Source organism: Pseudoliparis swirei, chromosome 11, assembly GCF_029220125.1.
Source record: "Pseudoliparis swirei isolate HS2019 ecotype Mariana Trench chromosome 11, NWPU_hadal_v1, whole genome shotgun sequence".
Classification (NCBI taxonomy): domain Eukaryota; kingdom Metazoa; phylum Chordata; class Actinopteri; order Perciformes; family Liparidae; genus Pseudoliparis; species Pseudoliparis swirei.
Window position 1 is genome coordinate 734,343 of NC_079398.1, and position 16,101 is coordinate 750,443.

The 16,101-nt window shown below is 43.0% G+C and overlaps 1 protein-coding gene across 3 annotated transcripts in view; it reads right to left on the reverse strand.

Moving 5' to 3' along the window:
- Positions 1-248: 248 nt before the first annotated feature.
- myo6b (myosin VIb) overlaps positions 249-16,101 on the reverse strand; it is a 41,124-nt gene continuing 25,271 nt past the window's right edge. For 2 of the 3 annotated variants that reach the window (XM_056425536.1, XM_056425537.1), the window contains exons 27-33: positions 16,012-16,090; positions 8,693-8,853; positions 8,498-8,548; positions 4,896-4,999; positions 3,321-3,455; positions 2,042-2,260; positions 249-1,456 (exon numbers count right to left, since the gene is read on the reverse strand). In XM_056425536.1, the coding sequence (XP_056281511.1) occupies positions 1,257-1,456; positions 2,042-2,260; positions 3,321-3,455; positions 4,896-4,999; positions 8,498-8,548; positions 8,693-8,853; positions 16,012-16,090 (949 nt within the window). In that variant the 3' untranslated portion in view covers positions 249-1,256. The remainder of the gene's footprint in view (positions 1,457-2,041; positions 2,261-3,320; positions 3,456-4,895; positions 5,000-8,497; positions 8,549-8,692; positions 8,854-16,011; positions 16,091-16,101) is intronic. The other variant, XM_056425538.1, reaches the window with a different exon arrangement.

Here is a 16,101-nt window from a genome sequence, read left to right on the forward strand (position 1 = left end):
GCAACAATAACAGAACCTAAAATACCTTCAAAAGACAACTTGTTCTAATCCACTTGATCACTTAATGCAAGTGAGCCTCGAATGAGTGACGCCATCAACTGCACATGAGCCTTTGTTGAATTAATCTACAAACTAATCTTGTATCTCATCCGTAAAACCCGATCAGTATGCAGAGCGCTGACGATGCTGAGCTCACTCGCTCGGTCGGTTATTGATACTAACGCAGTGAGAAAAAGCAATCATGAACATGAGGTCGTACATTTATTTTCTACAGTATTCCAGTGTGAAGGTACACATATAACCAGATTTCATTTTAAAAGTGAATCATTAGTTACAGCCGACTACTAAACTTTTTAGTTAATAAGTGAACCAACTGTAACTAAAGGTAGAGCATGATTGGTCAATGAGATGACTCAATTCAACATCGAATCAACACTAAAGTCAAGTAATCAGCCTAATAAAATAATACATGGATACACACGCACACACTAAAATACACACACAAATTACATTATTATCTGTAGAACAACCCCAAAACAACCGAACTGCAAACACAACCACTAACTTCTAGATTTCCACTCTTGCGTAACAAATGAACAACAATACAAAAAAAGGTTCCCTTTACAAGGATTTTAACAGTTAGCTTCTTACACAGCAGGAACATACATGGAAAAAAAGACAAAACCCAGGACTTCTTTAAATTAATTAATCTTTCTTGAAAATGTATATATATAATAACTTGAAATACAGTATAATAGTAATTAGATTAGAGCCTTAATATACAGAAGACAATAGAGGATGACACGATTAAATCAAGATATTTTCTCAGAAATCAAATCAAATCTAATTTACAGTCCCTATCGGAGACAATTAAGGTTTCCGGTTAATATCAAGATTAGTTATTTAAGACCTCCTGGCTGTAGTGCAGTGGTATTACAATTTAAGGCCTCACAGTGGGATTTCCAATTCAAGCATTGATTATGAAGAAGACAGAAATGCTAACATTAGACCAATAAGGTATTACACCGCAAAATAAAAGATATAAAAAGTGAAAACATAGAACATACAGGTATTTAAAAAGGAGATGAAACACTGAGTGCCTACAGTAAGATCGCATCGGGGGCATCTTTCTCTGCGGCTACTTCTTTTCATCCCACAAACCGCAGGTACACCGCGCCGCCCTTGAATGTGCATGCTTCCGTTTGTAAGTCTGTGTCGGGGACATTGTTTCAGGATGATTATCTCGCTGCTGGGCTTCACTTGAGGAGACTCTGAAGCATGGCGGTGGCGTATGTGGGGCGGGCCTGCTTCTTCTCAATGGCTTTCTTGAGGTACTGAATTCCATCGCAGCGTTCCCAGATTTCTTCAAACTGCCTGGGCAGGACCTCTGCCCCCCTCTTCCTGGTCAGACCTGTCTCCTCCAGACTCAGTTCACACATCTCCATGTCGTCTTTCCCTGAGGGGAGAACAATAAGGACGGAGCTTTATGGAAACGTATCCTTCGTGAGTTATCCTTTTACTGTACATTTACTCACCTAACTCCGGTATATAAAGCATAGAAAAGTACTAAAACAGTTATGAACATAATCTACAGTTGTTGCTGCTTTGATTTTTTTATTTTTATTTGTAAGATTAAACATTAACTGGAAGCTATTTCTGTTACTCTTCTCTGACCTTGTATAGACTAAAGCAGCATTGCCCTCAAACGATAATTAAAGACACACACAAAATATGTTTGATGTAAATACACTTTTCTCTGCGCTTTTCATTTTTCCACAAGATGCTTTCATGATTCTGTTTCTAATATATGCTTACAATTCAACTATCTGAAAAGGTCACAAATAAAGATTGCTTCTTTTTAATTGCTCTCAAGACAAAAAATATCAAGAACCACTGAACGGAAAGATGAACTGACAAATTGAAGAAATAAAAATACATTTCAATCAACAATAAAATAATAATATGAAGTTGCATTGCATGAGCAGGATCTTCTAGAGATGATCTCTCTGTTACGATAGAAAAAAAAGCAAAAGCTGCCGACCTGCAACCAACACAATAGGTCGTTTGTCTGGGTGAAGCTCCATCTGTCTGGCTATCCAGGGACCATCGAAGTGGGCGTACCACCAGCCCTTCTTCTTATTCTGCGGGTCTTTGTACTGGTCTGCCGGGCGGATGAAAGGAATGCGGAAATATCGCTGCTGGCGATTCATGGCCACTTCCTGATGCTGGGCCGCCATCGGTGGAGCTGGGTTTTGTTCAGCTGCAAGTGAGAGTGTGAATATTAAGATATTATTTTTAGATTGTCGTTATCTCCAGAGTACACAACAAAGCAGCTGTCACTGGGTCTTAAATGACCATATAACATCCACACAGTTCAGGCTGAGGGGGGCAGAAAACAAAGTATAATGCTTTCAAAACGTACAATATCCAAAAAGACCCAAGAAATGACCAAATACTGTAAACATCAAATGGTAAACAGCTTTTAGCCTCTTATGAAATGTTCTTGATAAGACCAACGAGGATTCAAGTATGAGGCAAACAAAGCACAGCTTTCAGGAGCTATCACAGCGAAAGAAAAAGTTGAAGCAACGGTGAATCTAATCAACCCAATATTTGAAGCAGCTAAATAACATTTGAGTGTGTTTGTGGCACAGAGCATGCTCGGTTGAGTTGAGAATGAAATGAGCGAAGCAGTAAGCGGTCATATCGTCGTGGAATATGCCTCCAAGAACAATTCATACACTCTGTCATATTCATTGAATGTGTTGTAACTACGTGATGATTCCTTCTGGTCACATGACATCTATTGTTCTATTGTTCTCTCCATCCTGGAGAGGGATCCTCCTCTGTTGCTCTCCTGAAGGTTTCTTCCCTTTTTCCCCCTGAAGGGTTATTTGGGAGTTTTTCCTGATCCGATGTGAGGTTTTGGGACAGGGATGTCTATGTGTACAGATTGTAAAGCACTCCGAGACAAATTTGTAATTTGTGAAATTGGGCGATACAAATAAACTGAATTAAACTTAATTGAAAATGGAATATTATCAGCTACTGAACCCGGCGAGGCATGGCTGGCAGTTACTTTCTAATTACAAGAGATATTTCGAGACGGAAGGCAGCTGCACTTTCAGGCCCTGGCGTCTCGTCGGCTAATTGAATGTTAGGCAACGCGGGAAGGTTATTTCGTCATTGTTTTCCTGCCACTGTCAGCGGGAGGCACAAGAGGGGAAAATAAACACACGTCACCTGTAACTTCATGTTTCTGAGGTGAGGTGTGCACGGTAAAGCAAAAGAACGACGGTGGGAATACTCTCTCCACTCACCGTAGTCAGTGACAGATTTGGGAGCCCTCTGATCGCTCCCGTCATCGGTACGCCTCTTGTTCTTGGACTTCCATGCGTGATAGACCTTCAGCCGGCGGTGGAACTCCTCTCTGCAGGCCGCCAGCAGCTCGATGTCTGTCCACGCAACGTGACGGTAGTGAGGGCTCAAACAATTGCAATGAGCAAAGACGGACAGGAATTTACAGCCTTTATGCTAAGCTAAGCTAACCACCGGCTTTATGTTGAATGGATTTCTGGAAAGAGATGTTGCATTTCTTATATGTGTTTTTGGGGGCGCTTCGAGCACTATATAGCAGCATTTTAGTCCCATTATATCGGAGAGAGGGAAGACAAGTGGCCATTACCATCGAGACTCGGCAACTCGCACCAAAACAATCTATTCTGATATGTAGCACAGGGAATAGAAAACAATATGTATTTTTCAAGTTGCGGTGACGTGTCCCTTTCGGCTCAAAATATAACACATTATAATGAGGAGTTTAGGGGCTCGCAGTGTGTGATATTCCCTATAAAGCAATGGAAATATACAATCGGCAGCATCGAGTCATTTCGGTGAACATTAGGCTGAAATCAGTTGGGCTTGGGCTTTTTGGTATCACCACCAGGAACATCGAAGAAAATGGGTTTGACAAATTAGCCAGATGTCTTTGGAATCCCACAGGGGATATCCAAGTGGATAACTCAGATCAGAGTAGGGTATACGGGGGCAATTAGAAAGGCATTGCCAAGTGTAACGGCAGAAAGGCGTCGATCTGCTGTTCATGCTGACTAAGGAGAGGGTTGGCTGGGAATGAATGGGAAGGGGATTGATGGTGCTAATTTCCCCTTTCAACCCCCCCCCAAAAAAAAGCATGACGATGAGTTGTAGCAGCTGTGGGAACATCCTCAGATTGGTCTTTTGATATTTCAGGCAAGATATCTTGTGTCCAAGCTGCAGCATCAGCGTTTTAACACTTTGGCGGTTCAATAAATTACGGGAGAGCGAAATGACCGCGGATGAAAATGTTTCTGGGGAACCAAAACATGAGCTGCTGCTCAATTATTTAATGTGGGGGCTGAGAACTGTAAATACATTTGGGATGAAGGAGGGGCAGTAGTTACCTTCGCATTGAAAATGCGGAAGGTAATGTTTTGATCGCCGTGTATTTATTTATTTATTTGTATGCGTGTTATTCGCATAACAAAAAAAGTTTAAAACGAATCGCATGACATTTGGTGGGATGATTGGTTATTATCCGGGAACCATTTGATTAGATTTTGGGATCAATCGGGTCAAAGGTCAAGGTCATGGATAGGTCAAAATCATTTTTTTTACCATAGCACGGTCAATTTCTATCCAATTGGCATGCAACTAATGCCAAAATGTTCATAATTCAATGCCCAATCTTGTGATTTGCAAAGGTATGCGCTCTACAGAGTGCCCGTTCTAGTTATATTATGCATTGCATCAGGAGCTCCACCACCTTAATCCGTTTGTAAAGTCTGGTTCAGTGCACACACACACTCAGCTTAGTCGATACTGGCGACGTCATGCTGAACTCGCTCTCGTCTCACCACAGGAGGTATTGATGACATCTCGCAGCTCAGCATACTTCCACTTGCTGAGGTCGTACTTTTTCACACCGGCAGCAGCTTTAGTCGCCTGCACTTGAGGACCCCTGTAGGCAAGGAACAGATGAACGTGGGTGGGGTTGAGAGACAGAAAAAAGAAAAAGAAGGAGCGTGTGAAGACATCTGGGACAAGGTGGGAGGTTTGACGTTGCTCATTTTTCAACGCTGCATATAATTCAAGTTTTACAATCAGGGAGGTGGCAATTTCTAAAAGAAGAGGAGGAACACAGCAGCAAGAGTAACATTTGATGTGTAATTACACTGGATCGAAACATTGATTAAGTTCATCCCCCTTAGTGAGAAATTAAAACAGATGCCTCTCTTTTCTTTTCGAGCTCCTCATCGTCTCAGCCGATTAAATTTGCATTAGGGGTCGGTCAGCCGGGGAGTCCACGAGTATGTTTCAACTCCACTTATGTCAATTATGCAATGTTCTTCTCATGGTAAAACTTGCCATGCTAGCTTACGAGTGGCACTACGTGTGTTTTTTTCCCCTCGCTTATTTAAACAGGAATAAGAGATGATTTAAAACGAAGGTGGAATGGCTCAGGGCTGAATGGTATGAATGATACGAGGCAGAATTTCAGCAACTTAAATGACTGCTGCATGAAGTCTGAGCTCACGTCAGCCGGGTCTCCAGCTTCCCTGCTGAGTTGAGGCTGCTAATTAAATCACGCGCGGGATTTACCTCCTCTATTTACAGTCGGCATCGCGGCTCACGTCTCAGAGTAGAGGATTTGTAGAGGAACAAATCATCAGCCAGATTACAACGAGCATTTATGATTCATTCCGACTAGAACGATGATTCAGGATCACGGTGGGTGTGGCTGAGACATGTGGGTGTGATGGAGAGGAACCAGGGCTGAAGGCTCACGTGGAAGCGGTGACCAGAGCTTTATCTTTTGTCAGTAGGTGGTCCAGCAATACCAGCCAGTGTAAAAAGTTCTACTGCACGCACGCTTTATTGCATTCATGCTCAGTGGTGTGCACACGTAAAAGGTAACATGACCTTTGGAGTTTACTTCCTGCAACAGATCTCCATTTGGTTTCCAGAGGTCAGGTGAGTCACAGCGTTAGGAGCAGACATGCAACAAGGCCCCATGGATGATTGAGCCCGCCCTGACACCATTCCAGCCAATAGGATCAAATGTAATTGTGTGCTCACCGGACCAGCAGGCTTCCAGAGAACTTCTCCTGGCTTTATGGAAATAGAATCACCCTCCTCACTCAGGGTGAAGTGCCCAACATCTAAACTACCATGTGTGTCTATTATTTAGGGAATAGTGGATGGGCTCGTGTGAAAGGTACATTAAAGAGTAAGTGCACAGGTAAACTTGTTTTTCAAGCCATAAACTAAATGATATAACTGGACTTTGATTTCATTGTGTTCCTCCAAATATATAAAAAATTACATTTCATGATTGAAATTGATATGAAATCAAGCTACCAGACTATCAGAAAATAAAATCGAATGCATTGGGGTTAATGATTGATTATCTGGTAATAGCGATGTTGTTTCCTTACGATGTGACACCAATGTGTCGATAAAGCATTACGTTGTTCTATTTGAGCAGCTGGCTAGTTAGCTAGCGAGCAATAGCTTGCTCATTCCACCATGCTTTCATGCTTATGTTACATTGGTTGCAGTCAATAAGTGGAACGATGAGCTGGTAGCTGGAGGCAGCCTTCAGGCCTGGGGACAAGTCATACTTACAACTATAGGTAACCATGGGAACAGTCCAGCATGTTGGGCTGCATAACTTGGAGTATGTCAACACTAGGGCTGAGTTCATTCTGTTCTTTTAACATTAGGGAATACATATAGTTTAAAAAAAAATCGATCTTTGTAAATATATTCCATCACACATGTTATAGCAGTGATACACAAAAACAGTTTCTTCCCCTCATTGCCTCACTACTAAAATAACCACTGTATATATATATATTATCCCTTCTCTTCTCTCTTCTCTTCTTTTCTTCTTCTTGTATATATAGTTACTTACTTTTACTTCTTTTGTTCTTGTTTTGTCTGTTCTCTTGTTTGTTTGTTTGTTTTGTGTGTGTGTTGTGTAAGTTTTGTGACAAGCACAGAGAAGACAAATTCAACAAATTTGTTGTGCTGTGTAATACCAAAACTGATTCTGATTCTGATAAGAACAATTGGAACATATCAGTTGTCTTAATTGAAGTCACTGACACCATTATTGCAAATGAAGTTACCCCAGTAGATGTTTAGTTAACTTGAAGTAGCAGTCCCCCATTCTTTGGTACTTGCTGTCCTTTTCCTTTTCCCAATTCATTTTGGCTGAATGTCTCGATTCCCCTGAGTTGATTGGAGAGTTACTCAGATCACTTGCAGAGTGTGGGCAATGGCTCCTCATCAAGAATCGAGTGCAGCTTGGTTCCTTTACCCACTTGACCAATCAGGGTGTGACGACGCTCTTTCTCTGAAGCTTTAGAGAATTGGGAAATTGCACACTCAGGGTGTTCTGATCCTCGTTTTAGCATATTCAGCCAGAGGCTCTGGTCTTCAGCCCTTTTGAATCTTCTTGGCTGTCTTAACTTTGCTGATTGAGGGTTGGCTTTTGGATCCTTCCATGACTTAATGCAAATCAGATAATGTCAGAAACTCTGGTCTTTAGGCCTTTTTTAACTTATCACTTAACTTCTCTGATTGAGGGTGATTGTGGGAGTAGCTGGAGTGAATATTAAAGAACATCTTTCCACTTGGTTTCCTGCATCAGGGCAGACCGTAGTGCTATACGTGTAACAGTTTGTGCTCGCAGGCTTTATTTATTCTTGTTCACTGGGTTATTTACATTGGAACTCTTTTATTCCCTATAATCAAATAGGTATTTTCTTATAAATGAGGAGGCATTTTTTCATTGGGAGGACAAGTAAATATATATCTGCACTATGTGGTTGGGAACTGGTTCTCAATATTCTTCCAAATCAGCTAAACTCCTGGGAATTAGCATCGCTTCAGAGTTAGTTCGTACGACAAAACGTCTTGTGTAATTCCTAAGACTACATCTAAACTACACATGGATCTGTGAAGACATGAACACCTAACAGAACAATAAATGTCAGAATCAGAGGAATCAAACAGACATTAAAGCGCATGAGCTTGTTCTGTGCACCAGCATTGCAGAGGACACAGACCATCGGTATCAACTGCAGACGCATGCACAGCCAATTGAGATCCGAGAAACAAAGACGTCAGATACTGCGCATTCTGATCCAGCTCTCATTTCTAATTTGGTGTGCCGTCTTCATCTTTGACTCAGCAATTATCACTCATAATCATCCTCTAAATTGCACATGTTATGATTCATGACAAGACATTCAAGACATCTAAATTTGACTGTGGATTTCTTAAAATCAAAGGATCTTGATTTGGCTTTGCATTGCTGGTGTAATCTTGAGGAAGTCAGGCGTATAACTACGACGGAGGACAAGACAGACAGCGAGGGAGAGAGTGATTATTGTTTGGGTGAGGTAAACTTGGATTTGGGCAGTTACAGAAACCTGTGTCCGTATCTTACATGGTTCTGACTGAGGATGAAGAGATAGGAAGATCTGAAAAAGACTTGCCACTGGGAGAAAACACAGCAACAGGAAGAAATGCAGTTATACACGCGTGTTGCGGTCAAAAGGACATTCTGTTTCACGTGGAGGTTATTGGTCAGGCTGTTTGTTTACTGTGCACAGTGTACATCAGAGGTGTGCTGTTCGTATACCTGCGCAGGCTTGCGTCCATCTGGCTCTCCTCAGTGATGAGCTCAGCCTCACTCTGAGCGATCCTCATGGCTAACTCTCTGTCTCTTCTCTCCTGCTCCACTATGGTGGTGCGCTGGACCTGCTCCTCACGGTCCACAGCCAACTGCATCTCCAACTCCTCCTGTAAACACGGACACAAAGACACCTTTGATGAAGTGACTTCACACAATCGACTTAAACCTAGATGTGTCTCAATACCGATGACTCCTGTGGGCCAGAGACTTTCATAACAGGTAGAGCTCTGCTGTGAGCCCGAGCCTGATGAGACATATTGATCCAGGTTGTAGAGCTGCTCATGAGGCTTTACTGGTCTTTTGTCTTGACAAACATTCAACAACAATCAGGTTTTTATTTAGAATAGAAAAATATAGATATACACGACCGTTCAAAAGTTTGGGGTCACCCAGACAATTTCGTGTCTTCCATGAAAACTCACACTTTTATTTATCAAATAATTGAACATTTCATAGAACATATAGTCAAGACATTGACAAGGTTAGAAATAATGATTAATATTTGAAGTATTAATTTTGTTCTACAAACTTCAAGCTCAAAGGAAGGCCAGTTGTATAGCTTATATCACCAGCATAACTGTTTTCAGCTGTGCTAACATCATTGCACAAGGGTTTTCTAATCAGATATTAGTCTTCTAAGGCGATTAGCAAACACAATGTACCATTAGAACACTGGAGTGATAGTTGATGGAAATGGGCCTCTATACACCTATGGAGATATTTCATTAGAAACCAGACGTTTCCACCTAGAATAGTCATTTACCACATTAACAATGTATAGAGTGTATTTTTGATTAATGTTATCTTTATTGAAAAAACAGTGCTTTTCTTTGAAAAATAAAGACATTTCTAAGTGACCCCAAAATTTTGAACGGTAGTGGATATAATAGAACACACTTTCCTATATAGCCAATAGGCACCTACATGGCATACTTATAAGATATCAATACATATGTATGTGTATCTAAAATATATTCACATCCTTATAGAAAGCCGCTAATGAAGTCCACAATGGATACTTTTCTCTGAGGAGCTTTAAATATGAATGCTTCTCCATGTAATAATCTATTATTCATACTGTAGAGGGTCCAATCAGCAGCTGTGACACATGGTCTGGGCGAAGCATGAGAACAAAAACTATAAATTGTGATGACCTGAAAGTTTGGCTGCTTTATAGCTCGTGCAAGCAAGTTTTATAGACACCTTGCATTCTGCGGGAAAAATATTTATTACACAGAATGTACGCTAAACTCCAAAATTACCATTGGCACTCTCCCAGTAAATTTGACAACCTCTTCCACAAAAGTAAAATAAAAATCCTTATTTGCAGAAGGCATATGAGATGCATTGCACTGATTCAGTTACATTTTAGACGAGGATCCTGGGTAAACAATCTCCACAAGTTCACCAATATTCTTTCCACTACTTTACATAATAGGGATAATGCATTGGAAGCCTTCCACCGAGTTCGGTTCCCCTTTAGAAATATAAGTCGAAGACTGGATGGTGTGCAATAAATAAGGTTAGGTTGAAAGACATCATGATATGATGTGCATTTTCTACCTGTGAGGCGAGACTACTGACTACTTGGATCCTGCTAAGTATCTTCTTTAAACTAGTTTTATCTGCTAAAGTTACTGTTGTATTTGTTGATTAAAGCTGCTAGATTGTTAGTCTGTCCTGTTTTAAGGAGTTGTTTTGGTAGAGAGGTGTGTCCTGTGTTCCGACACCTGAATCTTCACTGATTGGACGAGCGATCATCACCTGGTTTCTATTGAGTGTCATTTGAATACCAAAAGCCAAGGGGCGGTGTCAACGCGGCTGGAGGTAATTGGCACTAACTTGGGCTCATAACCGGGTGGGGTTTTTCGCGTCAGCTGTAGCGTCAGTGTGACTCATCGGACGAAGACTCGGAGGACAAAGACATAGGAGTCTTCCGTTGGAGTCAAGACTCGGAGGACAAAGACATAGGAGTCTTCCGTTGGAGTCAAGACTCGGAGGACAAAGACATAGGAGTCTTCCGTTGGAGTCAAGACTCGGAGAACAAAGACATAGGAGTCTTCCGTTGGAGTCAAGACTCGGAGAACAAAGACATAGGAGTCTTCCGTTGGAGTCAAGACTCGGAGAACAAAGACATAGGAGTCTTCCGTTGGAGTCTTCGGGGGTGGCTGAGTATTTCCCCATTTTTGAATATGTGTGTTTTTTCCATCCCTGTGCGTACCTCTACTCGTAGTTACTATAGGACTCGCTCATTCATGTACCGGAACCCCTCCTCTGTTATCCTTCCTACCCGTTCTACTCACACCCAGCACCTGGTTACAGGAGGCCTCTGGAACTGTCAGTCAGCCAACCGCAAGGCCGACTTCATCTCTGGCTTTGCTGTGGAGCAGTCGCTTGACTTCCTGGCTCTCACTGAGACCTGGATCACAGTAGACAACACGTCTACCCCGGCTGCTCTCTCCTCTGCCTTCTCCTTTAGCCACACACCCAGACCCTCTGGTCGGGGTGGAGGTACAGGTTTACTCATCTCACCCACATGGTGTTTCTGTCCCTACCCGCTTCCACTCTTCATCCCACTGACTTTTGAGTTTCATGCGGTGACCGTTACTCATCCGGTCCAACTTCACATTGTTGTTCTCTACCGTCCCCCTGGTTCTTTGGCAGATTTCTTGGTCGGCCTAGACGTCCTCCTATCGAACTTTGCGGAACACGGCCCCCCGCTCATCCTTCTGGGTGACTTTAACATCCAGACAGAGAAGTCATGTGATCTCTTACTCTTATTGTCTTCCTTTAACCTCTCACTCAGTCCCTCCCCTCCTACTCACAAAGCCGGCAACCACCTTGACTACATTTTCACAAGAAACTGCTCTACCTCTAACCTCACTGTGACTCCTCTCCATGTCTCTGACCACTTCTTCATCTCTTACTCTCTCGCTCTCTGGTACTGACAACCCACCCATATCTACAGACTCTGCACCTGTACGCCGCAACATTCGCACCCTCTGTCCCTCCTCTCTTGCCTCCTCTGTCCTATCTGCTCTCCCCTCAACTGACTGCTTCTCACTCATGCATCCTAACTCTGCCGCAGACACTCTCCTCTCTTCCCTGTCTTCATCTCTTGATTCTCTTTGTCCTTTTAAGACACGACCGGTTCGGAAATCCTCTCCGGCTCCGTGGTTGTCGGACTCGGTGCGCCGAGAGAGCCACCCTGCGGCGGAAAGAAAATGGCGCAATCGAATCAAGCGGAAGACTTGCTCTTCTATCAATCTCCTCTCCTCCTTCTCTTCCTCTATCTCTGCAGCCAAAAGCTCGTTCTACCTGACCAAAATTCAGTCTTCCTTCTCTAACCCCAAAAAACTCTTCTCTATCTTTTCCAACCTCCTTGATCCCCCCTGTCCCCTCCTCCTTCCACCCTTTTGCCGAGCCACTTTGTCGACTACTTTACAAACAAGATAGACGACATACGCTCCTCCTTTACAAATCCATCTTCTATCACCTCACCAACACTAACTTCTTCATCCCCTCTCTTCCTCTTTCACCCCTTGTCTCCCAATCAAGTTCTTAGCTTGGTGACCTCCGCCCGACCGACCACCTGCGCCCTTGACCCCGTCCGTCTCCCATTCTCCAGGCTATTGCTCCTGACCTTCTGACCTTCCTCACCCATCTTATTAACAGCTCCCTCTCAACTGGCTGTTTCCCTAACTCTCTGAAGGAGGCGAGAGTCAACCCTCTCCTGAAGAAACCCACGCTCGACCCGTCTGAAGTCAGCAACTACAGACCGGTCTCTCTTCTTCCTTTTCTCTCCAAAACTCTGGAGCGAGCTATCTTGAGCCAAGTGTCCTCCTATCTCCACAGTAACAACCTTCTTGACCCTCACCAGTCTGGATTCAAGGCCGGCCACTCGACAGAGACTGCCCTCCTGGCTGTCTCTGAGCAGCTTCACACTGCTAGAGCAGCCTCTCTCCTCTGTCCTTATCCTTCTCGACCTTTCTGCAGCATTTGACACCGTGAACCACCAGATCCTGATCTCTTCTCTTCAGGACCTGGGGATCTCAGGCACTGCACTCGCTCTTTCTCTTCCTACCTTAAAGACCGCACCTACCGGGTAACTTGGAGAGGATCTGTGTCTGATCCTTGTCCTCTCACTACTGGGGTTCCTCAAGGCTCCGTCCTGGGTGCCTACCTCTTCTCTCTGTACACAAATTCTCTCGGCTCTGTCATTCGTTCGCATGGCTTCTCCTACCATAGCTATGCTGATGACACCCAACTGATCTTCTCGTTTCCACCATCCGAAACACGGGTGGCGGCACGAATCTCTGCCTGTCTGACTGACATCTCTCAGTGGATGTCTGCTCACCACCTGAAGATCAACCCTGACAAGACTGAGCTACTATTCCTTCCAGGGAAAGGCTCCCCACCCACGACCTGACTATCACCTTCAACAGCTCTGTGTTGGCCCCTACCCGGACTGCCAGGAACCTCGGGTGACACTCGACAGTCAACTCTCCTGACGGCCAACATCGCTGCGACGACGTTCCTGTAGGTACATGCTGCACAACATCAGGAGAATACGTCCTCTTCTTACTCAGAAGGCGGCGCAGGTTCTGATCCAGGCTCTGGTCATTTCACGCCTCGACTACTGCAACTCCCTCCTGGCTGGTCTACCTGCTAAGGCCATCCGACCCCTGCAGCTCATCCAGAATGCAGCAGCTCGACTGGTCTTCAGCCTCCCGAAATTCACCCACACCACTCCGCTCCTCCGCCTTCCACTGGTTACCGTGGCTGCTCGCATCCGCTTCAAAACACTGGTCCTGGCGTACCGTGCTCTAGACGGATCGGGCCCCGTCTACATCCGGGATATGGTCACACCGTACACCCCGGCACGTTCGCTCCGCTCGGCAACAGCCAATCGACTTGTGCCTCCTGCACCTCGAGCTAATCACTCGAAATCCAGACTGTTTGCTGTCCTGGCTCCTCAGTGGTGGAACGAGCTCCCCACTGACATCAGGACAGCAGAAAGTCTCTACATCTTCCGTCGGAGACTGAAAACACACCTTTTCCGACTATATCTGGATTAAAACACAGATTAGCACTTCAGTGGCACTTAGATAGCACTTACTTATGGTACTTTTGTAGTTCGACTATGTTGAGGAAATGTTACTTCCTGTATTCTTGTTGTTCTTAGTTTGTACTCTAGGTTGAAATGCACTTATTGTAAGTCGCTTTGGATAAAAGCGTCTGCTAAATGACATGTAATGTAATGTAATGATATAAAGTTTGAAGAAAAGACAAACCTTTGACAAATCAGAAAATAGTAAAGAGTAAAATGCCACCAAAGTCACTGCAGAACGTTTTTACTGCTGCAGCTTTGAGAAGTGGATAAACAAACTTCACAGCCTCTTGAGACATGTGGCGTATGGCAACTTGGTGTCAACTGTCTAGAAAGAAAAGAAATGACAGCATGCGAATGTCCAACTGGCCTCGGGTGAATAAAAAGAGTGCTTGATATCCAGATGGTGTGATGTAGTGTAACAGATGGATGAATGCATGGTTAGGAAATGTGGGACACAATGGCAAAACTGAGGCGGAACAGGTGTGTGCGTGGTTGCATGAATGCATGTGTGTGTATAATGATAAGATAAAAATATAAATAAAAAAAAGAAAATAGAGGAGTGAAACAGACATAAAAAAATAAATTAAAAAAAGCAAATAGAGGAGTGAAACAGACATACAGTAGATGGAAAGAGGTGACACCGGTAGCTTCGTGAGGAGAAACTCTGCAGGGAGTGGAATCATCAATCAAGACCCCGTGGGCAACTCAGTGAGAATGTGACCAATATCAAGACCCAGCTGTTTCCATGGGAGACGGAGTCAGACCCGTGACGGTGGTTCTGTGAGATTTTTTCATTAATTGTACACAACATTCTTGTCTGCCATAGGAGTCTTTTGTTTGTGTTCCCAGTAGAAAATGAACCCCATGAGAGGAAATTAAATGCGGTTTGAAGTTATGTTAGTGGTATGCTGTTACAAGCAAGGGCTGTTGAAAACATACTTGGTGTGTTCAAATTGTGATAGAAAACGTACACTGCGTGTTTACGTCCATGCCAAGTCTCATATGGTGGAGCTTCCTTATATGGCCAACTCCAATGACTTTGTCTTTGGGTGTTATGTTTCTGTCTGTCCATGGATTTTGTCAATAATGTCACAGTCTCCTTGTAAGACGCAATCACAAAACACAAAAAATGTGCATAGATCAAAACTTTAGTTAGTAGTAATGTAGTAATGTCCAAAGTTAGTTTGTAATGTCCAAAGAGATTCAGAGAAAACCAGCAAATGTTCCAGAGGGTGGAAACAGTTAATATCTGGCATTTATAATCGATTATCAAAATATTTTTTTCGGCCTATTTTCCAAGCCATGAATTCACTAGTTAATTAATTATTGCTATTTAGTAAACAATCACAAACACTTTAATTTGATAAATTATGCTAAAAAGATTTCCTGTTGTAAAACCAGTGTACCGATCAGTTTATTTTAATTTCAAATAGCGGGCCCAATCATATTAACTCGGGGATTCCTTTTTTCACAAATAATACTGCACATTATAGTGTAGAGACCGATCCAATGAAGGCCCAGCTCCGTCTGGGATTAGGATTAAGTCTAGCTAACCATCTTGCTTCACCCTCCTGTTACCTTAGGGTCAATTTGACCCCATTCAATGTTTAACCCTCCTGTTACCTTTACATTTACTGACATATTTTACCCTTGGGGTCAATTTGACCCCAGCAATTAAAACCTCCAGAAAATTATTAGAATTAATATTGTTTTCCAAGTTTAAGTGTGAGGTACTTTATGTTTGTTTGTTGACTACCTAAATAGCCCTTTAAATATATAAAAAAGTTGATATTTCTTATATGTTTGACACAGTGAAAAACAGCCTGGGGTCAAAATGACCCGAAAGAACACCGACATTAAACATTGAATGGGGTCAAATTGACCCTAAAGGTAACAGGAGGGTTAAATGTGATTATAATGGCAGTCGCTGCAGGGGTGAGGGTCTGTTACCTCATTGGAAGTAAACATGAAGTTTAGAAGAGACTTCAGGGAGACATGAGTTCATAAATATGTGCACCAAAAATAAAGTACAATGTTTTAATTTTCCAGGCTCTCTTTTAAAATGTCTGTCCTGAGCGTGACACAAGTTTTTGCAAGACAGTACAAAAGTAGACCATGATATAAATATGTAACATATTAAGGTGTTCCAAACCTGTGTGACATTCTCTTCATCCTCTCTTTTTTTCCTATCCTCCTCTTCCTGCTTTCTCTTCAGCTCCATCTCAGATTTCCTAAAATATTT